The sequence below is a fragment of the Rana temporaria genome, chromosome 2, assembly GCF_905171775.1.
Source record: "Rana temporaria chromosome 2, aRanTem1.1, whole genome shotgun sequence".
Taxonomy (NCBI): Eukaryota; Metazoa; Chordata; class Amphibia; order Anura; family Ranidae; genus Rana; species Rana temporaria.
Genome location: NC_053490.1, coordinates 218089582 through 218117128, shown reverse-complemented (window position 1 = coordinate 218117128; position 27547 = coordinate 218089582). Strand labels below are relative to the sequence as shown.

General features: G+C 44.6%; 1 protein-coding gene across 1 annotated transcript in view; it reads right to left on the bottom strand.

The window, feature by feature from the left end:
- The window catches only part of CHST10 (carbohydrate sulfotransferase 10), a 43950-nt gene that overhangs the window by 8507 nt on the left and 7896 nt on the right, over nucleotides 1-27547 (bottom strand). Inside the window, exons 2-5 of the mRNA XM_040336446.1 lie at nucleotides 16502-16637; nucleotides 12683-12774; nucleotides 2357-2588; nucleotides 1742-1847 (exon numbers count right to left, since the gene is read on the bottom strand). Coding sequence (XP_040192380.1) covers nucleotides 1742-1847; nucleotides 2357-2588; nucleotides 12683-12774; nucleotides 16502-16601 — 530 coding nt within the window. The 5' untranslated portion in view covers nucleotides 16602-16637. The remainder of the gene's footprint in view (nucleotides 1-1741; nucleotides 1848-2356; nucleotides 2589-12682; nucleotides 12775-16501; nucleotides 16638-27547) is intronic.

The window sequence follows — 27547 nt, the reverse complement described above, 5'->3', positions numbered from 1 at the left end:
CACATCCGGCACTTGGAGCACTATCCCTCTCAATGATACGAGGCACTATTCTGCCATCTGACACGGACAATGGAACACCATTTTTCCCACGGACACCACTAATGGGGCACTATTCCACCCTATGATACCAGCAATGGGGCAATATTCCTCCCCCTAATACCAGATGTTTACTCCCACTGATGCCAGGAAAATTTTCACTCCCGCTGGCCAAAGTCCGGCCCTCCAAGAGTCTGAAGGACAATAAACCAGCCCTTTGTTGAGAATGTTTGGAGACCCCTGGTTTAGACCGATACGTATTCTTCTACATATTTTAGTAAAAAAAAAAAATAATAATATCGCAATAGGCGTATATTGATTGGTTTGCGCAAAAGTTATAGCGTCTACAAAATAGGGGATAGATTTACGGTATTTTTTTTTTTTTTTTTTACTAGTAACGGCGGCGATCTGAGATTTTTATTGTGACCGTGACATTGCGGCGGACACCTTTGACACATTTTTGGGACCATTCACATATATACAGCGATTAGTGCTCTAAAACTGCACTGATTACTGTGTAAATGTGACTGGCAGGGAAGCGAGCGCTGAAGGGGTTAATATGTTCCCTAAAGTGTGTTCTAACAGTAGGGGGGAGGGGACCGATCTGTGTTCCTCTGTTCTGGGAACACACATTGGTCTCCTCACCTCTGACAGAGGTGGATCTGTGTGTTTACACACACAGATCGACACTCCTGCCGTGATCACCGGCAATTGCGGGTCACGAGCGTTGCCGCCGGCGGCGCGCGCACTCTAGATTGCCGGGAAGAAAGCACGTCATATGACGTCCACCCGGGTTGAGGTAGGGTTCCTGCCGGCGTCATTTGATAATGGCCCGGTAAGGAAGGGGGTTAAACAAAAATCATATAATCTGGCATTGTAAGAAAAGTTTTCATGCTTGTCCCATCCGATAATAATGGATGAACTGTCGTAATCGGATCTTGAAAGCTGTGTACCAACGATCAGATTATCATACAATCGTTTTGAAAGCGGTATTTTTCATATGATTTTTTGATCATGTGTACAGACCATAAGTAATCCTGAGATTGAGAGCTCTGGCTCTGACTGAGCAGGGGGCATGTCAACAGATTACCGCCATGTTATATATACCCTGATATTGTTTGAGTGACAATAATGCTAGGTTCTCTCTCAAATGGCCATACACATATAGTGGTACTTTATGTATGCTACTGATCATATTTTCCTAAGACTAACTGATATGACCATTCATGTTCCATGTGTGGTCTGTTTGTCTTGTGCTGGCTATAGAAAAATCATCCCCCGTAGTTTGGAAAAACTTTTTTTTATCAAATATATATATATATATATATATATATATAATCACATCCCCCCCCCCCCCCCCCCCCCCATCGAGTTTGCTTTCACATTTTTTTTCCCCACACTACTCTATCATACCTCCAGGATATAAAACCACCTTCTCAATATTTTTTAAAATTGCCCTATACAGCCTCTATGTAAATTCTAGCAAATATTTTGATCATTGTCTAGGCAAAAATGTCTGAACAGGACAAGTATCTCTAATGGACATGGGATATTCAATTGTGAAACTACACCCAAACATGAACAAAAAAAGAAGAGATTATGGGATGATCACAGCCAACCACTGTGATGATTTATACTAGTCAGATAAATATGGTGTATTCTAAAACTATACAAAATATTTCGTACAATACTTAAAGGCTCATACCGCTCATGCACATCTGATATACTGTATGAAGATAGCCTAGGCAGACCATTCTTGTCATGGTCATGAACAATACTTTCTGGAATATCCTCGATTGAAGGAAATGCCCCTGAAAAGATGTAACATCAAAGAAGTATTATTTGAAACAGCATTATACTGTCTACCTGTAACAAGAAACCATTAACTCACCTCAACGTTATTATAAAGATACAACAGGACGCTCACATTACTCAGAAAGAGACTCATCCCTACTGATGCAATCATATTTTGTCAAAGAATGATAACCAAAATGACAGCAAATAATTGATGCAGTTTTAACAGTAAACATGTTCTGTGGTGAGATTAGCAAGAAACAATAGTGGAATAGTGGCATTTAAAAATACCACTGAGGGAAAAATGTATAAAAGATTTGGCAAATTATCATGAATTGGAAGGCGTTTTAGAAAGACTCAGTTCTCTACACAACATCTGGGATAACCTTTTTTTTTTATAAATTAATAATAATTATATATATTTTTTATAAATGTAGCAAATACTTTCAAAATGAGGGCATTTAATCATTTACAAATTCACAACAAAAAATAATTCTGTTAGTCTAATAAGAAACACAAATATTACCATTTAAAACAATGAGAACTTTCTTCCACTGTGTATTTCCTACTTTGGGGGTTTGACAAAACAAGATTTTGTGCTTTTCAGAGACAAAGATTCGGTCCAGTACAAACTTGGAGATGATGGCGCGAGACTGGTTACCCAGTGATCCATTTCTGCACACAGTCTGCAACAGCTCCAAGCGCTCTTTGTGGAGGAGATCAAGGTGCAACGCATTTTTTAGAGGCTCTGCAGATGGCTGCAAGATAAAAATCACAAGGTCTGTTCATTTTTAAGCCAGATCACATAACAAAACTTCAAGAATTTACATCAAAACTAGAAGCCTTTTTCGGTGCCACAAAACATAAGATTACTTGATTATGTTTAATAAGAAAATAGTTAGCATACTACAAAATAAACAAAGTTCAAGGTCTGGAGCCCATGTATACGTTAAATTCAACCTTCCTCTCAGGCCTACCACAGTCAGAAGGTGGAGGAAATGGGCGTTTGGCTGGGACGACCGATTTTCTATTTTCCTTCTTTAAACCACCTTTATCTTTTGTTCTCTTTGTATTACAGAATAGGTAATCCTTAAATTGCGCAACCAAACTTGGGCAGGGTTTAGCCGATATGCAATTCCATTAGTGGCAACAAATGGATTTGAACTTTACAACAGGAATTTTTGACACCACTAGTAAGTTATCCATGTATTATTACGTCACAAAATATGTAACTGCACAATCTATATACAGTATTTGTGGACTTTACAATTTGCTGTTTAACTACACCTATAAACTATTGTACTTTAAACCAACTTTTCTCCACTAATAGCAATTGATCTAGACCTCTTTTTCATTACAAACTTTTGGAAATGGAAATTGTTCTGTTTGTATCTTTTCTTTAAAAAAAATCATAGCAAATTATTGAGATAAACTACAAGCCTTTTCTGCTTTACATTAAATATAGTATTCTATTCATTATGAATGCACCAGAAGCCAAAAAAGAGTACATGTCCCTTTTCCAATGCAATCTTTTCTAGGCTTGCTTGATTTATAGGAACGGAGACTACTATAGCTCGCAATATGCCAAGCTGTCAATCAAATTCAATGAAGTGGGTGCCGGGGGCGGGGCCGAGTCTGGCATTTATGTCTGAGGATGCAAATGCTGGACTCAGGAGTGCGCCTGCAAAGGTAACCCCCTCAGGAGAGTGCTTCTCCTAAGGGGTTATTTGATGCGGGGAGGAGCCGAGAAAGCTGCCGGGGGACCGCAGAGGAGGAGGTTCGGGGCCACTCTGTGCAAAACAAGCTGTACAGTGGAAGCAAGTATAGGTTTGTTATTTGAAAAAAATTAAATAAAAAGGATCCTTTACAATGATTTTAAGTCTGGGCTTTGACTAGGCCACTCCAAAACCTAAATTGTGCTTTGTTTGAACCATTTGGAGGTGGACTTGCTGTTTTTAGGATCATTCTCCTGCTGCATAACCCACATTCACTTGAGGTCACGAACTGATGCCCGGACATTTTCCTTTAGGATTTTCTGGTAGAGCTCAGAATTCATGGTTTCGTCACTTATGGCAAGTCGTCCAGGTCCTGAATCTGCAAAGCAGCCCCAAACCATTACGCTACCACCACATCATCTGACTGTTGGTATGATGATCTTGTTATGAAATGCTGTATTAGATTTATGCCAGATGTAATGGGATGCACACCTTCCAAAAAGTCAAATGTTTGTCTCATCAGTCCACAGAATATTTGCCTAAAAGTCCTGGGGATAATCAAGATGTGTTTTGGGCAAGTGTGAGATGAGCCTGTGTGTTCTTTTTGGTCATCAGTGGCTTTGGGCTTGGAACTCTCCCATGGATGCCATTTTTGCCCAGTCTCTTTCATAGGCCTCATGCCCACAAACTTTTTACAGCCACTTTATGAGCTTTTTTTTTCCAGCTTAAAAATGTCTCTCCATGTTAGCCTATGGCCTCATGCCCACCATGACGTTTTTGAGCTGTAAATGGCTGAGCCATTTTTAAGCTGCAAAAAAAAAAAAAAAAAAAGGACCAGTGCGTTCTGAAGCACCAGTGTTAGAGCTGTAAAGGCGCCAGACGCCGGCAAAGGGTGTTAAACGCAATTTAACAAGGCTTAACGCTGTGTTAAGCCTCGTCCGGCGTTTCTTTCTCTATTCAAAATCAATGGTTCCCCATGGGAGCCCATTGATTTGAATAGAGGTCGCACCAGAAGTCGGATCAAGATGATCCGACTTGCAGGGCGACTCGTGTGCAGAGAATATTGAAGGGGAACCCCGTGAAAATAAAAATAAAATAATTTGCGTGAGGTTCTCCCCCAGCATGATACCAGACCCTTCGGTCTGGTAGGGATCTTGGAAACCCCACACCAAAAAAAAAACAAAAAAACGGCGTAGGGGTTCCCCCAGGATCCATACCAGACCCTTATTCCAGCATGTAGTCCGGCAGGTCAGGAAAGGGGGCAAGCGAGCGCCCCCCCTCCTAGACCATACCCAGGCCACATGCCCTCAACATGGTTGGTGCCCCCCACCCCAAAGCATCTTGTCTCCATGTTGACAACCAATGGCCAGGGTTGTCGGGAAGAGGCCCTTGTCCTCATCAAGATGGGGACAAGGTGCTTTGGGATGGGGGGTGCAGTGCCCCCCTGCCCCAAAGCACCAACTCCCCCATGTTGAGGGCATGTGGCCTGGTATGGTCTAGGGGGGGGGGCGCTCGCCCCCTTTCCTGACCTGCCGTGCTACGTGCTCGGATAAGGGTCTGGAATGGATCCTGGGGGAGCCCCCACACCGTTTTTTTTTTGGTGTGGGGCTTCCCCTTAAAATCCATACCAGACCGAAGGGTCTGGTATCATCCTGGGGGGAACCTCACACTATTTTTATTTTTGCGGGGTTCCCCTTCAAGATTCTCTGCACACGAGTCGCCCCGCAAGTCGGATCATCTTGATCAGACTTCTGGTGCGACCTCTATTCAAATCAATGGGCTCCCATAGGGAACCATTGATTTTGAATAGAGAAAGAAAAACGCGGATCAAAGCTAGCGTGGCGAAAGATGCATTGAATTCAATGCAAAACGCGGAAAAAATTGCGTTTAAAACGCAGCTTTACAGCCAGTTTTTTAAAACGTCCGTGGGCATGAGGCCTTATTGTTGAATCATGAACACTGATGAGAAAGGCCTGCAGTTTTTTATATGTTGTTCTGGGTTCTTTTATGACCTCCTACATGAGTCATCGTCAAGCTCTTGGAGTAATTTTTGTAGGCCGGCCACTCCTGGGAAGGTTCAACACTGTTCCAAGTTATCTCCATTTGAATAATGGCTCTCCCTGTGGTTCACTGGAATTCCAAAGCTGTAGAAATGGCTTTGAAACCTTTCCTAGACCGATACCCCCCCCGGTACATGCGGAGGTCGGGTCCGCTCGGGGAGCGATCCGGGACGACGGCGCGGCTATTTGTTTATAGCCGCTCCGTCGCGATCGCTCCCCGGAGCTGAAGAACGGGGAGAGCCGTGTTTCACTGTGGCGGCGCATCGATCGAGTGATCCCTTTTATAGGGAAGACTCGATCGATGGTGTCAGTCCTAAAGCCACACCCCCCTACACTAGTAAATAGGGTTGTCCCGATACCGATACTAGTATCGGTATCGGGACCGATTCCGAGTATTTGCGGGAGTACTCGTACTCGCGCAAATACCCCCGATACCCAAATAGAATACTTCCGACCCCACCCCCCCGCGGCCGCCGACGCCGCATCCCGCCGCCATTCGCCGCATCCCCGCTGCCGCCGACTGTGTAATACGCGGCGGGAACATTACAGCTTTGAATAGCTGTAATGATTCGCATCGCGCATAGACACTCCCCCTTGCTCGGGTGAACTGTCCAATCCCGAGCCAGGGGGAGTGTCTATACGCAGCGCGAATCATTACAGCTTTAGCTGTTATGTTCCCGCGCGTATTACCGGTCGGCGCTCGGCGGCAGCGGGATACAGGTAAGGGGGACATCGCTGGATATGGGGGGGACAATGTCTGCATATGGGGGAGACGATAGCTGCATGGGGGGACAATGTCTGCATATGGGGGAGACGATAGCTGCATGGGGGGACAATGTCTGCATATGGGGGAGACGATAGCTGCATGGGGGAGACGATAGCTGCATGGGGGGACAATGGCTGGATATGGGGGGAGACGATAGCTGCATGGGGGGACAATGTCTGCATATGGGGGAGACGATGGCTGCATATGGGGAACAATGGCTGGATATGGGGGGAGACGATAGCTGCATGGGGGGACAATGTCTGCATATGGGGGAGACCATGGCTGCATATGGGGGACAATGGCTGTATATGGGGGGAGACGATAGCTGCATGGGGGGACAATGTCTGCATATGGGGGAGACAATGGCTGTATATGGGGGAGACAATGGCTGTATATGGGGGGGGGGGACAATGGCTGTATATGGGGGGGGACAATGGCTGCATATGGGGGGGGACAATGGCTGCATATGGGGGGGGACAATGGCTGCATATGGGGGGGGACAATGGCTGCATATGGGGGGGACAATGGCTGCATATGGGGGGGACAATGGCTGCATATGGGGGGGGACAATGGCTGCATATGGGGGGGGACAATGGCTGTATATGGGGGGGGGGGACAATGGCTGTATATGGGGGGGGGACAATGGCTGTATATGGGGGGGGGACAATGGCTGTATATGGGGGGGGGACAATGGCTGTATATGGGGGGGGGACAATGGCTGTATATGGGGGGGGGACAATGGCTGTATATGGGGGGGGACAATGGCTGTATATGGGGGGGGACAATGGCTGTATATGGGGGGGGACAATGGCTGTATATGGGGGGGGGACAATGGCTGTATATGGGGGGGGACAATGGCTGTATATGGGGGGGGACAATGGCTGTATATGGGGGGGACACTGGCTGTATATGGGGGGGACACTGGCTGTATATGGGGGGGGACACTGGCTGTATATGGGGGGGGACACTGGCTGTATATGGGGGGGGACACTGGCTGTATATGGGGGGGGACACTGGCTGTATATGGGGGGGGACACTGGCTGTATATGGGGGACACTGGCTGTATATGGGGGACACTGGCTGTATATGGGGGACACTGGCTGTATATGGGGGACAATGGCTGTATATGGGGGACACTGGCTGTATATGGGGGACACTGGCTGTATATGGGGGACACTGGCTGTATATGGGGGACACTGGCTGTATATGGGGGACACTGGCTGTATATGGGGGACACTGGCTGTATATGGGGGACAATGGCTGCATATGGGGGACAATGGCTGTATATGGGGGACAATGGCTGTATATGGGGGGAGACGATAGCTGCATGGGGGGACAATGTCTGCATATAAGGGAGACAATGGCTGTATATGGGGGGGGGGGACAATGGCTGTATATGGGGGGGGGGACAATGGCTGGATATGGGAGACAATGGCTGGATATGGGGGAGACAATGGCTGCATATGGGGGACATGGCTGTATATGGGGGGGGACAATGGCTGTATATGGGGGACAATGGCTGTATATGGGGGGGGGGACAATGGCTGTATATGGGGGGGACAATGGCTGTATATGGGGGGGGGGGACAATGGCTGGATATGGGAGACAATGGCTGGATATGGGGGAGACAATGGCTGGATATGGGGGAGACAATGGCTGTATATGGGGGGGGACAATGGCTGTATATGGGAGACAATGGCTGAATATGGGGGACATGGCTGCATATGGGGGAGACAATGGCTGCATATGGGGGAGACAATGGCTGCATATGGGGGAGACAATGGCTGCATATGGGGGAGACAATGGCTGCATATGGGGGGACATGGCTGCATATATGTGGGGGGACAATGGCTGTATATGGGGGGGGACAATGGCTGTATATGGGGGGGACAATGGCTGGATATGGGGGAGACAATGGCTGCATTTGGGGACACATTTAAAAAAAAGTATCGGTATTCGGTATCGGCGACTACTTAAAAAACAGTATCGGTACTCGTACTCAGTCCTAAAAAAGTGGTATCGGGACAACCCTACTAGTAGTAAACACATACACAGTGATCCCAAAATGTTACAGCGCCCCCCGTGTTTAACTCCCAAACTGCAACTGTCATTTTCACAATAAAGAATGCAATTTAAATGCATTTTTTGCTGTGAAAATGACAATGGTCCCAAAAATGTGTCAAAATTGTCCGAAGTGTCCGCCATAATGTCGCAGTCACGAAAAAAAAAATCGCTGATCGCCGCCATTACTAGTAAAAAAAATAAAAAAAATAAAAATGCAAAAAAACTATCCCCTATTTTGTAAACGTTATAAATTTTGCGCAAACCAACCGATAAGCGATTATTGCGATTTATTTTTACCAAAAATAGGTAGAAGAATACGTATCGGCCTAAACTGAGGAAAAAAAAACATTTTATATATGTTTTTGGGGGATATTACAGCAAAAAGTAAAAATTATTGCATTTTTTTTAAAATTGTCGCTCTATTTTTGTTTATAGCGCAAAAAATAAAAAACCGCAGAGGTGATCAAATACCACCAAAAGAAAGCTCTATTTGTGGGGAAAAAAGGACGCCAATTTTGTTTGGGAGCCACGTCACACGACCGCGCAATTGTCTGTTAAAGCGACACAGTCCCGAACTGTAAAAACCCCTTGGGTCTTTAGCCAGCATATTGGTCCGGGGCTTAAGTGGTTAAGATTGTGGCATGATGTGTGGCTTTTTGTGATCTGTTAATTTGCTTCACTGTCAGACAGCTTCTATTTATGCAATTTCTTTATTCGACAGGTCTGGCAGTAATCAGGCCTGGGTGTGGCAAGTGAAATTTAACTCAGCTTTCCAAAAAATGTTGGTTAATCACAGCTCATTCATGATTCAGCATGGGAGGGGGCAATTACTTTTTCACATAGGGCCAGGCAGGTTTGAATAATTTATTAAAGGAAAAAAGTTGAACAATAATTAAAAAAACTGCACCTTGGATTTATTTGGGTTATCTTTGTGTAATATTAAAATGTGTTTGATTATCTGAATCACTTAAGTGAGAAATATGCAAAAAATATAAATAATGTTTGGGGGTTCCAAGTAATTTTCTAGTAAGAAAAACTGGATTTTCACACACACACACACACACACACACACATTTATTGTGAGGATGGGACCCTGTGCTGTGGGAGAAATGGCTGCTTTACGCCAAAATCTGTAGGGAAACACACGTTAATGGGTCAGCTGTGTTTTGGGCTTTTTAAGGCTGACCTGAACAGCATTCAGGGCCCCACCCCACAGACAGGAGGTCTGTGCTAAGGAGTCAGGTGACTCCCAAAAGCTCTGTGCGAGAAGACAGAGTGGATGCATCTCTGCAGGAGGCAGAGGTGATTACTGTTGGATATATATATGAAGTATCAGAATTGGCCCGGTATTGAGGTAGTTAAATATCAAATGAAAGTGCAGCACTCAAGTGTAACCCCCTACATCTTATATACATACACCGATAATGCAAGTACATATTGTATTTCCTTAATTTTATGAGTGAAAAAGAGAGATTGCTCTATTCTGGATTATCTGTGTGTTTCTATGTGTGTTGCTACAGATTTGACTTTGATAATATAGGATTGGGATAGTCACAGATTACCCAGTGCCCAATTTCTTTACTTAGGGATCAGTGAATTCAGAACTTAAAAAAAAAATGTGAGTACAAGGAATAAAATAGAATAAAAAAAAAAAAATGTGTAGTCTATTTTTATTATAAACAGGTGCCTAGGCATTTTGGGGATCATAAAAAAAAAGCATTTCCTACATCAGGGCATTTTTTCTTATGTCTTTTTATTGTCATGCACATTATTATTAAAATGTATACACGACTCAAGTCGTTTTTCTGCTCATTCACCATTATCATTGATCAATACAACAGATCCTCATAACTCTTCTAGCAATGATATCAGCACATGAGCTCAGGTCGATTGCACCCAATGCTTAGTTATACTCCTTGTCAAACATAAAACATTAAGTAAAAACATAAAATATAGTTAAGGAAATACAGCACAGATATTTCCCTTCTTACTGTGTGTAAATGTTTACCATCCGGTTGTGTCATCTGCAAAGGCAAAACATCTGGCAGAAGATATGATCAGATTATGTCTGATCTTGTTTCATGAATAAAAGCTAAAGTCATGTCTCAGACCTGAACATATTGGCAAGTAACTAAAGATCTGCTGCAGTTGGTGACCTAATGAATCCACATGTTCTCTTAAACCTCTTCACCGTCTGTGCAATAAAAAAAAAAAAGTTTGTTGTCTTTGTGCAATATCCGAGTACATATGAATTCAGATATTAAACCCTGAGCACAGGGAAGCCCACCATTTCCTTGCAGAAGTCTGCAATGCAACAAAAATCTGTGAATTATATCCCAGCCCACCTAAAACACAAGAACTAAGTTTTTTTGGAATGTTTGGTCCAAAGTCTCATTGTATGTTATATTCTGCATGTTGAATTATGCTCAGATCACCCATCACGAGTATGCCGTGCATTTGTATTCAGCCCCCTGAGTCAATACTTTGTAGAACCACCCTGTAAGTCTTTTTGGGGATGTCTCTATCAGCTTTGCAGATCTAGGGAGTGACATTTTTGCCCATTCTTCTTTGCAAAATAGCTCAAGTTCTGTCAGATTGGATGGAGAGTGTCTGTGAACAGCAATTTTCAAGTCTTGCCACAAATTCTCAAATCGGATTTAGGTCTGGAATTTGACTGGGCCATTCTAACACATGAATATGCTTTGATCTATACCATTCCCATGTAGCTCTGGCTGTATGTTTAGGGTCGTTGTCCTGCTGGAAGGTGAACCTCCACCCCAGTCTCAAGTCTTTTGCAGACTCCAACAGGTTTTCTTCGAAGATTGTCCTGTATTTGTCTCCATCCATCTTCCCATCAACTCTGACCAGCTTCCCTGTCACTGCTTCTCGCAAACTGCAAACGAGAATTCTTATGGCTTTCTTTCAACAATGGCTTTCTTCTTGCCATTCATCCCTAAAGGCCAGATTTGTGGAGTGCACGACTAATAGTTGCCCTGTGGACAGATTGTCCCACTTGAGCTGTGGATCTCTGCAGCTCCTCCAGAGTTACCATGGGCCAATTTGGTGCTTCTCTGATTAATGCTCTCCTTGCCCGACCTGTCAGTTTAGGTGGACGGCCATGTCTTGGTAGGTTTGGAGTTGTGCCATAACCCTTACATTTCTGGATGATGGATTAATGAGATGTTCAAAGCTTGGAATATTTTTTTTATAACCCAACCCTGCTTTAAACTTCTCCACAACTTTATCTCTGACCTGTCTGGTGTGTTACTTGGCTTTCATGATGCGGTTTGTTCACTAAGGTTCTCTAACAAACCTTTGAGGGCTTCATAAAACTGTATTTATACTGAGATTAAATTACACACAGGTAGACTCTATTTAATAATTGGGTGAGTTCTGAAGGCAATTGGTTTCTCTAGATTGCAGGTGTCAAACACAAGGCCTACGGGCCAAATCCGGCCCTCCAGGCCATTCCATGTGGCCCTCTCACCTCTCCTGCAGCTGCAGGAGAGCTCCAGCCCGCCTCTGGTCATTCTCCAGACCCTGTACTTTCTGCTTTCAAGCAAGGCATCCAGTTTGTTCCCAAGCAGCAACATAAGGTAAGGGAGGGTGGGGGACTCAACATCTGATGGTGGGGTAGCTCTTCACATCTAACATATTGGGAGGGGATGCGCTGGACATCTAATCTTGCAGATACAACTGGCCCTTTTGAGGGCAATCATAATGCTGATGAGGCCCACAATTAAACAGATTTTGACACCCCTGCTCTAGATTTTAGTTAGGGGTATCAGAGTAAAAGAGAGCCAAATAAAAATGCACACCACACTTTTCAGATATTTGTAAAAAAAAAAGTTTGAAAACCATTAATCATTTTCCTTCCACTTCACAATTATATGCCACTTTGTGTTGGTCTATCACATAAGATTCCAATAAAATAAATTTACCTTTCAAGGAGTATGAATACTTGTTCAAGGCACTATAAATCCAACATTTGCTGAGCATTAGAAAAACAAACCTAGCCTTTTTTTTTTTTTTTTAAACAGGAGAAAAAAAAACACCCACCCATTTTCAAGCTGGTTTACAATAACAGTTTTATAGTTACTTCAGACATAAAATGCTCACATAACATGCATTTGTTGAAATGGGAAATAAGTTGTGTCTTTGAAGTCCAACACAAACTTTCAGATTCTAATTTTTGTATTTGCTTTATTTATTTTTTTACTTCTGGAACTCATCTTATGCATACATACCTGACTCTCAATCTGTAATTTCTTTGCCTCAGTAACAGTTATTTTTTCAACTTCTGGTAAAATAGTTTGGGACCCTTGTCTGGCTCCATAACCTTGGCATCACATGTGAAAAAAAAAGAAGAAGAAAAAGATTAATGAAATGCAAAATGTTAGACATGCAAGCAAAAGTAAATGCACACCGTGACAGGTTAAAAAATAACTCTACAGTTTTAAGTGACACTTATGGTACCTTTGCATGGGTGTTTTTTCACGCTATCAAATTCCTGCTGTGGAGTTTGACAGCTGTGCCCATACACTGTAAATGACAGGCTGTTGGTGGCTGCAATTATTTGTGGTTGTTCGCACAGCCAGCGATTATCTGTGGTGATCGAGTTGGATGCACTTTTTTGTGGGTCCAGCAGGTGATTGCTGTAGTGTGATCAAGCATGAATACAGTGCCATTACAGTGTACACAAGCTTTGTGGCTGCAGCTATGCGCTCAGAGCCTTCAAATTCCACTGCCGAAATTAGATTACGGCTGCTGGAATTCGCACCAGGGCAAAAAAAAAAAAAAGGTAGAATCTCTTTTATTGAAAAAACCCTACCCGTCAGCATTTTTACATTTTTTGCTTAATTTCACTTTAAAAAAACTATTTTTTTTAAACCAGAGTCTAAAGTCCTTTTAAGTATGTAGGGTTGTCCCGATACCACTTTTTTAGGACTGAGTACAAGTACCGATACTTTTTTTCAAGTAGTCACCGATACCGAATACCGATACTTTTTTTAAATGTGTCCCCAAATGCAGCCATGTCCCCCCACAGAATCATAGATGCAGCCATGTCCCTCTAGCCATGTCCCCCCACAGATGCAGCCATGTCCCCCCACAGATGCAGCCATGTCCCCCCACAGATGCAGCCATGTCCCCCCCCCATTATCCAGCCATGTTTCCCCCCCATTATCCAGCCATGTCTCCCCCCCCCCCATTATCCAGCCATGTCTCCCCCCCCCATTATCCAGCCATGTCTCCCCCCCCCCCATTATGCAGCCATGTCTCCCCCCATTATGCAGCCATGTCTCCCCCCATTATCCAGCCATGTCTCCCCCCCATTATCCAGCCATGTCTCCCCCCCATTATCCAGCCATGTCTCCCCCCCATTATCCAGCCATGTCTCCCCCCCATTATCCAGCCATGTCTCCCCCCCATTATCCAGCCATGTCTCCCCCCCATTATCCAGCCATGTCTCCCCCCCATTATCCAGCCATGTCTCCCCCCCATTATCCAGCCATGTCTCCCCCCCATTATCCAGCCATGTCTCCCCCCCATTATCCAGCCATGTCTCCCCCCCATTATCCAGCCATGTCTCCCCCCCATTATCCAGCCATGTCTCCCCCCCATTATCCAGCCATGTCTCCCCCCCATTATCCAGCCATGTCTCCCCCCATTATCCAGCCATGTCTCCCCCCATTATCCAGCCATGTCTCCCCCCCATAGCCCGCCATGTCTCCCCCCATTATGCAGCCATGTCTCCCCCCCATATCCCGCTTACCTGCATCCCCGCTACCGCCGACTGTGCAGTGCGGGCCCAAGACATTGTGCTGCCTGGGACCAAGAATGAAATGCTGCCCCCCCCCCCCAAATAAATCACGCCCACCAAAAGGCCCCCACATTCATGATTTTATATCATGATAACTAAAGGGGACACGTCATGGCTCTATACATGTATAAAAGGAGGGGGCCGACGGGGGTTGCTGACACAGAGGGGGCCGACGGGGGTTGCTGACACAGAGGGGGCCGACGGGGGTTGCTGACACAGAGGGGGCCGACGGGGGTTGCTGACACAGAGGGGGCCGACGGGGGTTGCTGACACAGAGGGGGCCGACGGGGGTTGCTGACACAGAGGGGGCTGACATAATAAAAAAAAAAGTATATATATCATATCATAAAACAGCTATAATTTGCTTGCAATAACATTTTTAAATTGATATATCTGAAATAGCTGGTGGTGCCGCACAACAGTTCAAAGATAAGAGCTCTCATGGATGGAGGTAACAGAAATACTTTTATGCTGGTTATTACCTTCCTTAAACAAAGTGCCCTACCTTTCCTGTGGCAGAGGCACTGGCGGGCAAAATATGGTATCCGATGATGGTAGTTGTAGCACGCAGTAGGCTGGCTCTGAGCTGTTCTTCCGAGAGTCACTGACTCCACCCCCCGGGAGCAGGGAGTTGAGCATGTAGCCGGCGGCGCCGCGAACTACAACTCCCATAACCCCTAGCGGCGACCATCTCACGCGACGTCACCTGACAGACTGACGTGAGTCAGGATTTCAGCGCTGCTTCGGCGGCGGACAGAAACTCCAGTACAGACACATGCAACAGGCAGCGGAACGGGCTGGCAGGGGTGTCAGAATGCCGCTCCCCTAAATGTGTAATACGCGCCGGGAACATTACAGCTTAGAATAGCTGTAATGATTGGCGCCGCGCATAGTCACTCCCCCTCGCTCGGGATTGGACAGTTCACCCGAGCAAGGGGGAGCGTCTATGCGCGGCGCCAATCATTACAGCTATTCAAAGCTGTAATGTTCCCGGCGCGTATTACACAGTCGGCGGTAGCGGGGATGCGGCGAACGGCGGCGGGAATGAAGCGTGACGGCGGCGGCAGCGCGGGGGGGGGGGGGGGTAAGTATTCTATTTGGGTATCGGGGGTATTTGCGGGAGTACGAGTACTCCCGCAAATACTCGGAATCGGTCCCGATACCGATACTAGTATCGGTATCGGGACAACCCTACCGGGATATATAAATAACATCTCAATTACATGCACACATTTATTACTAACCAAGGCTATAAAAAGAGCAAAAATATGCCCAAAAAAAAAAACAAGTTATAACATCAGACCAGATTTCAGCTTGCATAGGTTTAGCATAGTCCATAATGGGAGTACAGAAAAGGACGACGTGGACCTTTTGTCATGTAACTGAATACATCAGGAAAAATGTATGTTTAAAAAAATAAATACAAATTAAATGTGGTGATGTAGACTGCAAGAGTTATATTAGTATTTAACCTGTCTACATTACAGTCAAGCTGTGCAACATTTCTCATATTTTCCTTTTATGTGTGCACAAACACTTATTTTCTTTGCCTGTTCAGCGCCGCCAGCTCCAGCACTGCCTCTTCCCTGAACTTCTGGGGAGGGTGTGCCCTTTGCCCTTCATATGCACTGTGAACTAGGGACAGCACAGGCTCCCTCTCTAAATAATCACTTGCGGCAAAAGGGAGTGGGGGTGGTGTGTGTGTGTGGATTGCTGCTGTTGCTCTATGCTTCTATGTATGTTAGAGGACTCATCCACTGTGCCAGCCAAGCAGGCAAAAGTGGCTGCACAGGAACTTGAAAGGGGCAGGGCCACCCAGAGAACTACAACTGGGAATTTTTAGTTGAGGAACTGAAAGCAGCCACAAGTCTAAAAAAAAAAATGATATTTAAACAAGTGTTGGCGTCTGCAGCAGTTTGTTTTAGGGTTTCCATAACACTTTAAGAGCGTTTAAATTTGGCTTTAATGAGCAAATGTGGTTGTCTTCAAAATGCATATATATTTATACACTATATATGAATACAAGTTTTAAGTGTTAGTTAACCTACCCTCCCCACCCCCTTGGTCCCTGCCGTGCTTGCCTCCAGGGATGCTGAGCTGTCAGTGCCCACACAGCCAGTCCGGCGGTCCAGTTTGAAATCCTTGCACATCGCCCTTTTCAGGGCAGATGATTTGTAAGGAGCACTTCTCATTGGATTTTAAGCAAACAAAAGTAATGTGATCATAGCATGCACATATTTCCTACCCTCTGGGCTTTTTAAAGTCAGGGTGATAAACTTGCTGGCAACCATCAACATGAACAGGACCCAGAAGCATGCGAGGGGTAATAGCCAACGATGGTGCATGATGTCAAACACCAGTCACAAATCCTCTACAACGTCCTGCAAAACAAAAGCATAAAACATATTAAAGTAAATATACAATGAAAAAATCAAACATATATGTTGCTGTAATAGTAAGAATCCATGGATAGGCGTTTGTTTGGACAATGGTGTCAGAAAACTAATAGATATTATAAAGCCACGATTATTGCACGTATGGTAGAATGGGGGAACAAAGACAAAGAGAAAGAAAAAAAATGGATCCGAATGGAAAATAGTATAAGTAAAACGACACTGCACAAAAATGTATGGGTACCACGAAAATATAGAGTGTTGGATGAAGACACACATGGAATAACAAAAAATGTGTTCAAAGTTTGGGATTTAATTTATAGACAGAATAAATGGACTTATAATTCACCTTTAATTTCACTCACGGAAACTAATTTTTTTATCCCTGGGAAAGGGACTCGGCTGGGAACTAAAATGGGAGCAGCACAAATAAAGGACATCATGGAGCAAGGAAAAATAAAAACATTCAGAGAGATAAAGGAAAAGAATATATGGGATATTAGCGAATGGGAATATATACAACTAAAACATCTGGTAAAGTCAATACCCTCGCCTATAAGAGAGGAAAAAAAGTTAACAGCCTTGGAAAAACTATGCTGCATAAAAACCCCAATACGGCATGTGATATCAAAAGTATACCAAATCTTGACAGAACTAGATTCACAAGGAAATCCATATTTCATAGGAAAATGGGAAAAAGAAATAAACAGGAAGTTTGAAGACAAACAAGTAGAAAGAATAATAGCATCCGTACATAACACCGCAACTGATATAACCACAATCGAAATGAACTATAAATGTATCGCGAGATGGCATAGGACTCCTGAAATTATGTATAAATTCAGTAAAGATAAAACGCCAATGTGTTGGAGAGAATGTGGACAGATAGGAACAACTACACACATATGGTGGGACTGTCCAAGGATAAAGGAATATTGGCAGGAAATATTGGAGTATATTGAAGTGATAACTGGAAAAAAGATACCCAATACCATACAAGCTTGCTTGTTCCATGAATCAAAAGAGTCAAACAGTAGCTATAAGAAAACATTAATCCCACCATTGATAAATGCCGCAAAGGGACTGATAACAAAAAAACTGGTTAAGTATTAGAAAACCAGATTTAAAAGAATGGTTTGAAAGGGTGGAAAATTATAATAATCTGGAATATCTATGTAGTTGTGATGAGGGCCAACTTAAAGCAGAGGTTCACCGGTAAAATCCTGTTTTTACCCTTAGTCTGATGCTCATTTAGTCTAGGGGAATCGGCTAGTTGTTTTAAAATCCGAGCAGTACTTACCGTTGTAGAGAGCGATCTTCTCCGCCACTTCCGGGTATGGGTGTTCGGGACTGGGCGTTCCTTCTTGATTGACAGGCTTCCGACGGTCGCATCCATCGCGTCACGGTTTTCCGAAAGTAGCCGAACGTCGGTGCGCAGGCGCAGTATAGAGCCGCACCGACGTTTGGCTTCTTTCGGCTACTCGTGACGCGATGGATGGGACCGTCGGAAGCCTTTCGGAAGACTGTCAATCAAGAAGGAACGCCCACTCCCGAAGACCCATACCCGGAAGTGGCGGAGAAGATCGCCCTCTACAACGGTAAGTAATGCTCGGATTTTAAAACAACTAGCCGATTCCCTAGACTAAATGAGCATCAGACTAAGAGTAAAAAACAGCATTTATCGGTGAACTCCCGCTTTAATATATATATATAAATATATAAAAAGAGATGGAAGCCATGGAAAGAGTTTAAATTAACGGAGCAATATCTGGAGAAAATCACTGCAGACAGCGGCTGAGGAAGAAGATTAAGGAGGGAAAAGGGAGGAAAGGAAGAAAAAATAAGGGAAAAGAAAAGGAAGAGAAAAGGAAAGGGACAAACCATCAGGGGAGGGGGGGGGGGGAGGAAGAGGGTGGGTAAGGTTTATATTAATTAAATCAAAAGAGACTATATAAAATAACTAATAATAATGAAAAAAAAAAAAGGTAAAAATATATAAAATAAAATAACATTTTAACCACTTCGTTACTGAGCCTGTTTTTCAGATTCAGTGTTTACGAGACTAAATCAGTTTTTTTTGCTAGAATATTACTTAAAACCCCCAAACATTATATATATATTTTTTTCTAACACCCTAGAGAATAAAATGGCAGTCATTGCAATACTTTTTGTCACACCGTATTTGCGCAGCGGTCTTACAAGCGCACTTTTTTTGGAAAAAATTCACTTTTTTAAATTAAAAAATAACACAACAATAAATTTGGCCCAATTTTTTTTATATATTGTGAAAGATAATGTTACGCCGAGTAAAATGATACCCAACATGTCACGCTTAAAAATTGCGCCCGCTCGTGGCATGGCGTCAAACTTTTACCCTTAAAAATCTTGATAGGCGACGTTTAAAAAATTCTACAGGTTGCATTTTTTGAGTTACAGAGTAGGCCCAAGGCTAAAATGATTGCTCTCACTCTAACGATCACGGCGATACCTCACTTGTGTGGTTTGAATACCGTTTTCATATGTCGGCGCTACTCGCATATACGTTCGCTTCTACGCGCGAGCTCGACGGGGCGCTTTAAAAAAAATTTTTTTTGCTTTTCGCATTTATTTTTAGTTTACAATTTTTAACACTGAAATAAAAAAAAATAAAAAAATGATCACTTTTATTCCTATTACAAGGAATGTAAACATCCCTTGTAATAGAAAAAAGCATGACTGGTCCTCTTAAATATGAGATCTGGGGTCAAAAAGACCTCAGATCTCATATTTGGGCTTAAATGCAAAAAAAAAAAAAATTTTTGGAAATGTCATTTTTTCAAATGACAAAAAAAAAAATGTCTCTTTAAGAGGCTGGGCGGGACTGACGTTTTGACGTCACTTCCGCCCAGCAGAGCTATGGGGACGGGCGAAGGAGATTTTTCCTTCAGTCTCGTCCCCGCTCAGCTGCCGGATGATCGCGATCCCCTCCGCCGCTACCGACGGCTCCGGTAAGCGGCGGAGGGCGCGGGACAGCGGCCGGAGGGCCCTCTCCCGCCACCGATAATGGCGATCTCGCGGCGAATCCGCCGCGGAGACCGCCGTTATCGTGTACAGGACCGTCGGCACTAAAGATGGATACCTCAGTTGTGGCAGCAGCTGCTGCCGTTACTGAGATATCCATCTTTAAAAACAGGACGTATTTTGACTATGGGCTGGAAACCAAGTGGTTAAACACCACAAATGATGCAAAACCAAAAGTGGAGACAGAATTATGAATAAAATCATGAGCAATTGTCTTGCTGTGGTTGAGTCTGAGGTGGAAAAAAAAAAAAAAAAAAAAAAAAAAAAAAAAAACACTAATAGCGGTTGATTTCATAATGCTTCTTAACATCTCTTCCTTGAGATTCTCCAGAAGTCTGTCATTGCAGTAAAAGATCAGCTTTTCCACCGGCTTCAGAGACACAATGTAATAACAATGCTTACCAAATGTTAATATAACATTTCTTTTAATTTCCATAAACTATCATCTTTGCAGGAGCGATCCGTGCTGAGGGGGAGGCCATTGATTCATGGTCACCCCCTTACGATTGCTCCTGACGAATGAGAACCTTCCTCTGCTTCTGCAACTGTAAAATAGAAGCAGAGGAAGTGATGTCACTCTCCTCGTGAGTTGCACCAACAGACCACCGACACCAGTACACATAGGCACACTTTTCACCCCCCAGTCACCCTCCGATCACCCCCTGCACCCCCAGTCACAGTGTCACCGATTGCAGTGTTCATTTTTTTATTGATCGCTGCATTTGGTGTCATTTGTGACTGTAAAAAGTGTTAGGGCAGTTAGTGGTAGGCCCCTTTAGGTCTAGGGTACCCCCTAACAAAGGTTTAACCCCTTTGATCGCCCCCTGTTAACCCTTTCATCCCTTGTCACCAGTGTAACTAAGCTATCTTTTTTCTGATTGCCATATTAGTGTTGCGGGTGAGGCTAGTTAGCCTGTTAGTTATTTAAGTTCAACGTCAGGTTTTTATAGCGTCAGGTACTCCCATATACTACCTAATTAAGGTTTTAACCACCTGATTGCCCCTAGTTAACCCTTTCACCAGTGATCACCATATAAGTGTTACGGGTGGTGCGGTTGTTTTTTTATAGCGTCAGGGCACCCGCTGTTTATTACTCAATAAAGGTTTAACCCCCTGATCGCCCGGCGGGTGATATCAGTTAGGTTTTAGGGTCAGTTAAAGTCTGCGTTGGCCGAGGCAGCGTCAGATTAGTCCCAGTAGCGTCAACACCCACGCATGCAGCGTACGCCTCCCTTAGTGGTATAGTGTCTGAACGGATCAATATCAGATCAGATCTATACTAGCCTTCCCAGCAGTTTAGGGTTCCCAAAAACGCAGTTAGCGGGATCAGCCCAGATACCTGCTAGCACCTGTGTTTTGCCCCTCTGCCCAGCCCACCCAAGTGCAGTATTCATCGATCACTGTCACTTACAAAACACTAAACACATAACTGCAGCGTTCACAGAGTCAGGCCTGATCCCTGCGATCGTTAAAAGTTTTTTTGGTAGCGTTTGATACAGTTGCTGACAGTCAGGAGCTTTTTTTCCCTGTGAATCTTACTACTGTACCAGTAAATTTAGAGCCCAAAATGGCAAATCGAAGGTACAGTAGTGAAGAGTCCTACATGTTTCTGAGCATGACAGATGGTGAGGAGGAAGTCCCACTCTCTCAGATTCAGGCTGAGAATACGATCCTGTAGACAGCTGCTCCATGACAGAGTTGTGGTCCCTGCCAAGGTCAGGCGTACCCGACCCCATCCTCCTTCTGCTGTTGTTGTTGAGGTGCAAGAACCGCAGGGCTCTTGTATGGAGCAGAGACGTAATAGTGCCGCTCAGCCTTCTGGTGAACTGGCAAGCACCAGCGGCCTAGTAAACCCTGGTCATACATCCAACACTGCAGTATCACATGGTGACGTAGCGAGTCCCATAAGTGCAGTTCAAGCTGGCAAGGTGGCAAGCACAAGTAGTGTCCCGCTGCCACCAAGAAGACAAAAACAGGCCCATCGTGCCCATAGTGTCCTTCCTGCAGAATTTGCTAATCCCAATTGGGAGCCCACCACTTCTGCAGCACCCGTACTTCCCCCATTCACTGGCCAACCCGGAAATCAAACAGTTGATTTTACGGCACTTGATTTTCATTCCCCGTTTTTCACTAGATCTCTATAGATCTATTGTGGACCAAAGTAATTTGTATACTGTTCAATTCATCGCCGCTAGTCCCCAGTTCTCCCTTGCCAGAGAATGGAAACCAATTACGGTTTCCGAATTTAAGACCTTTCTGGGTCTATGCTTCGACATGGGCATAGTTAAAATGAGTATGTTGCGGTCATATTGGTCCATTGACCCAATTTATCATATCCCCCTGTTCTCTGCCTCCATGGTCACGGGCACAATACGAGCAGATCTTGCGGTTCATGCACTTCAACGACAATGAACTCGGTCATTCTCTTGGAGACCCTGGATACGATCGAATCTACAAAATTCAGCCCCTCGTAAACCACTTCAATGAACGTTTTGCAGCCTTGTTTACTCCCAATCAAGTTGTCTGCGTCAAAGAGTCCCTGATTAAATTTTCTGGATGCATGTCTTTCAAACAGTATCTTCCCAGCAAGCATGCCAGATATGGGGTCAAGATGTATAAGCTCTGTGACAGGGCAATAGGCTATACATATAGTTTTATGGTTTATGAGGGAAGAGATAATCACGTAGAGCCGGAGAACTGCCCAGATTACATAGGGAGTGCTGGCAAGATTGTGTGGGACTTGGCGTAACCCTTATTCAGAAAGGGGTACCACTTGTATGTGGACAATTACGGAAGCGTGCCACTTTTTAGTCACTTGTTTGATCATCAGATTGGCGCCTGTATCACTGTGTGACCTAATTGCCGGGGGGCTTACCCCAGAGGCTTGTAGATTCCCGTCTTAGGCTGGGGGAGAGAGCCTGCTTTGAGTGTAATAATTTGTGAAGTGGAGGGATAAGAATGTTTTCGTTCTGTCCTCCCTTCACGCAGACACGACGGTCCAAATTCCTATGGTGACTGGTGTTGTGGAGAAACCCCTCTGTGTCCACGAATATAACTAAAATATGGGAGGGGTGAACCTCAACGACCAGTTGTTGGCTCCGTACCTAGTTGCCCGTACGGCCAGACGCTGGTACAAAAAAGTGTCTGTATACTTATTTCAATTGGCTTTGCTGAACGCTCATGTGCTATACAGAGCTTCAGAACGGACTGGATTCTTCCTTAAATTCCAGAAAGAGATCGTCAGAGTCCTCCTGTATCCAGGTGGTGCTTCACCCCACCTTCCCAACGCAAATGCAGTAAGCCGGCTGCATGAGAGGCATTTTCCGTATGTCCTCCCTGGTACCCCTACCCAACGAGCCCCCCAAAGATGATGTGTCTGTAGCAAGCGCGGATAAAGGCGCGACTCCCGCTATTATTGTCCCTCCTATTCTGACAATCCTGGTCTTTGCATAGGTGTTTTGAACGCTACCATACACTAGTAGAGTATTGGCGTAGGGTACAGCATTTCACAGAATAGGACACACTTTCACAGGGTCTTCCAAGATGCCATCACATTTTGAGAGACACAAACCTGGAACCGAACCGTTAGTTACAAAGGAAAAAAAATATATACATATTATTTGTCGTTTTATTGTTCTCCCTCTACGGTTTTGCTCTTTTACTGTATTCTATTCTGCAATGTTTTATTGTTAATATCTTAAAACCCAATAAACAGATTAAAAAAAAAAAAAATACAGTACAAGTAGCCTTTAACTGGCTCAGGCCACCAGACTTTACTTCTAATCCAAACATCACTTCTGGGTGAACAATCCTTCATGATTAAAGACAAGAACACCAAACCTAGCCTCTTTTATACTAATGCATTTTGTTGACTTTTATGAACAGATTTTATAGACTTTATCAAAGCAAACATAGGTCTTAAAGTTTTACGAATCACTCGGTTATGCAGACTATTAATAAAGTACCCATCCCTCAGGCATAACTCTTTACAAAGAATTAAAAAGAGAGAATTCAAGTGGTTTTAAAGGATGACGTTTTTTACCTTCATGCATGAAGATAAAAACCCTTCTGTTCGGGCCTCACGTAATGCGGAGGACGTGACGTGAGTGAGGTGGGAGGTGCCGGACGGCTCCATGGCGGCAGGAGATACACGCCGCTCCAAGTCTCCGTCAGCACCGCTCGTGGCCCCGCAGTCTACGGCGTGAGAGGCCGGGACCTGCGAGGAGTGAGCGGGTGCCCCATCCCTGCCCGAGCGCAGACATACTCAGGGGATCTTCACCTGAGAGGCGCCGGTGAACGGGCTCCAGCTGGACACGCTGCGCCGGAGGACTGAAGCCACCGTATGCTTAGCACTGGGGGTCAGCAGCCTGAGAGGAAATATGCAGTGCTGGGTCTGCAGAAGCTCATCAGAGAGACGCCACCGGGCAGCGTCCCAGGAGGAAAATCAAAGGGACTGGTGAGGCGCTCTGTAGAGCCGAGTCTGAGCGGGTCCCCCCCCCCGTGATCCCCCCCCTCCTGTTTTGCTATGACACTGCTCTTATGAAGTTCTGATATCTTTGCACAATAGGGCACTCTTCTGTGTAAAGATGGTAAAGAACTATCTTTTTTACTGGCTATGAAGTCTCTGTTTGCGGCATATGAAGGGAATGTGAATATAAAACGTTATTGAAAACATATCTTAATTCATAATTCGCACCGGGACAAGGTGAAGTTATTGAAGGAAAATTTGAGGGGAATGATAGCCGGTTTATTTGAGCCCCCCACCTGTTGAAATCTCTCTACACTGCTTGATTAGCCTGGGATTTATCTATCCTGTTGTTGCTGCCTTTACTGCCATTATTGCCTCTACTGAACTGCTCTGTCTGGCCCCGGCCGGTTTGTGGTGTTAATGAAGCGGTCAAAAATATATTAATTTCTCAGGACTGTCATCGGTACAAAACGCATATGTGAATGCGAGAAGCCGGTAAAATCCCAGTTTTGATGATTGAGGAATAGGGGAAAGATCACTTAGACCCTTCCTGACATAAAGTGTTTACCTTGTTCGCTGGAACAATTAGGACGTTTTGGGCTGATGAAACACAAGAGACAATTCAGCAAAAATACTGAAAGTTCTCACCTTAAAAGAAGGAAAGCTGGTAGCCCAAGTAACTCTGCTTACAGCAGCAAACGTCTTCCCTTGTGTCGATCAGCCCCTTACCTCTTTTCTTTAGTTCGGGGCTCTCGTCTGCCCGTGGCCCTCTCTTTAATAAAATATTCTTTCAGGGCATAAGAAGTAGTTAAGGGAGGATAGAAGTATCCATCGGTGAAGAAAAATTTGGAACCGATAAGGGCGCTAATTACATAAAAACAAAATAAAAAAAAAAAAAACATTTTCAAACTGGGGAAGAGAATTCGACCCCTCAATAAAATGAATAGATCAACGAGGGGTGGCACTACAAAACCAACCAAGAATAATTCGGGGAACAGCTCCATACAGCAATACATGACGCAGGAAGGGAGCCTTAAAAGCCCAGGACTCGTAAAAAAAACTGACAAGAAGAAAACTGAAAAAAAAAAAGGGGTAGGAACAGGCAGTGAGGAGAGCTCTAGAGGTGAAACGACACTAGAAGGTGAGCAAGAGCAAGAGCAAAATAATGCAGAGGAATTAACCCAAGATACACAGCCCCCCACAAAGGCAGAGATGAACGCAATGCTGTTGAGGATGGAAAATGTCATGGAAAATATCATAAGGACAGAAATTAACAAGGTAAGAATAGACCTTGGAGGGCTTCGTGAAAGAGTGGAAGAGACGGAAAAGAGAATAGAGGAGCAGGATCAGGAAATAAACTCCCTGAAAAAGCAAGTAAAGGCTCTGACTGAAAATCAGAGATTGGCGGCATATAGGATTGAGGACCAGGAGAATCGCAATAGGCGACAGAACCTTAGAATCAGAGGGTTGACAGAACAAAAGGATGAAGACCTTAGAAGCATCATGAACACAATTTTTAACCCTCTGCTAGAGAGATCGGTAGAATCTAAGCCCCTTAAGATTGAGAGAGTGCACCGAGTGGGGAACCCCCAACAGATGGAAAGATACGGCCCAAGGGATGTGGTCGTGAGGTTCAGGAATTACATCGATAAAGCAGAAATATGGAGCAGGCTTAGGGGAAAACCCCCCCTGAGATTTAGAGACACTGACTTACAAATATTTTCCGATCTGGCAAAAGAAACACTGGCAAGGAGGAGATGCTTGAAACCCCTCTTGGAGCTGATGCGGTCACAAAATATTAAGTACCAATGGGGATTCCCGGCGTGCCTCATAGGTATAAAGGGGGGCAAAACAGCACGACTTAGGTACCCGGAGGAACTGAACGTATTCTGCCTTAAAATGAAATTAACAATTCCTGAACTCCCTGATTGGGTGGAATAGATGGGCTCTGCTAGCATGGAACTTTGAGAGGCGGGACGGTGAGGGGGGGGAGGGGGTGGGGAGGGAGTGGGGAGCCAAGGGAGAGCCCCGAACACCACCACGAAAGAGGAGCCAAGGATGAAGGCGAGGAGTCTTCTACCAGCGGCTCCCAGGCCAAGAGTGGGCCAGGGAGGGGGAGGGAGGGAGGGGGGGTTGGGGAGGGGGGGAAGGAAATGGGAGGTGGGGGAAGGGGGGGTAACGGGAGGGGGACCATCTGCACGACTCCACAGGAATTCTTCCCAAACGCAAAAAAAAAAAAAAAAAAAGAGAGATAAATGGCAGATATTAAGTTCTTATCATATAATGTAAAAGGATTAAACTCCCATATTAAGAGATATAAAATTCTTGCCGAACTTACGCAATATAAAGTAGACATTGTCTACCTACAAGAGACCCATATTACCTTAGAGTCTAATATCAAGCTATATTCATCTGATTATCCCGTCTGGTATTATGGAGACACAGTCTCATCGAGATCTCGGGGGGTCGCCATAGGATTTGCAAGAGGAGTTAGATACACAGTGGTGGACAGATTGAACGACCCGGAAGGGAGGTTCTTGTTCTTGAAAATAAAACTAGGAGAGGAGGACTACACTCTGGCAAATGTATATGCACCCAATGTGAACTCGGCTAAATATATTAGTAAAATACTCAGAAAATTAAAAGATTTTGAAAAGGGACATGTGGTGTTAATGGGGGACTTTAACCTTTGCATGTGCCCGAGCCTCGACAGTACGTCCCATGCTCAGGGGAATAACGGTGAGCACCTTAAGCTACTGAAAAAACAAATGATACAAAACCAAATGGTGGATGTCTGGCGAATCCTCAACCCCAAGACAAGAGACTATACGTTTTTTTCCCCTGTGCATGGGACGTACTCGAGGATCGACTACATCCTCGTAGATCATAGACTTTTGGAGAGGGTGGTCGAAGCAAGTTGTGAGATCATAACGCTATCAGACCACGCCCCTATAACCATGAAAATAAGTACATCCATACAAAAATGCATACCTCCTGAATGGAGATTGGATGAAGGTCTGTTGAGGGACGAGGATGTGGTCGAGAGAGTACAGAAAGAACTGGAATGGTATTTCCAGGAGAATGACAAGGAGGGAATCACAGGAGCAACCCTGTGGGACGCCCACAAAGCGTATATAAGAGGGATTTTTATTGCTGAGGGGGCAAAGAAAAATAAAACAAGAATGAGTAAACTAAAAACATTAAAAGAGGAGATATATAGGCTGGAACAGGAACATAAATTACAGGGCCATAAGAGGGAAACACTCCGTAAGTTAACTATAACAAGGGATGAATACAAAGCCCTTGCCGGGCAAGAAACCAAGAATTTCATAGACAGGGTAGAGAGAGAAAGATACGTCTGGGGAAATAA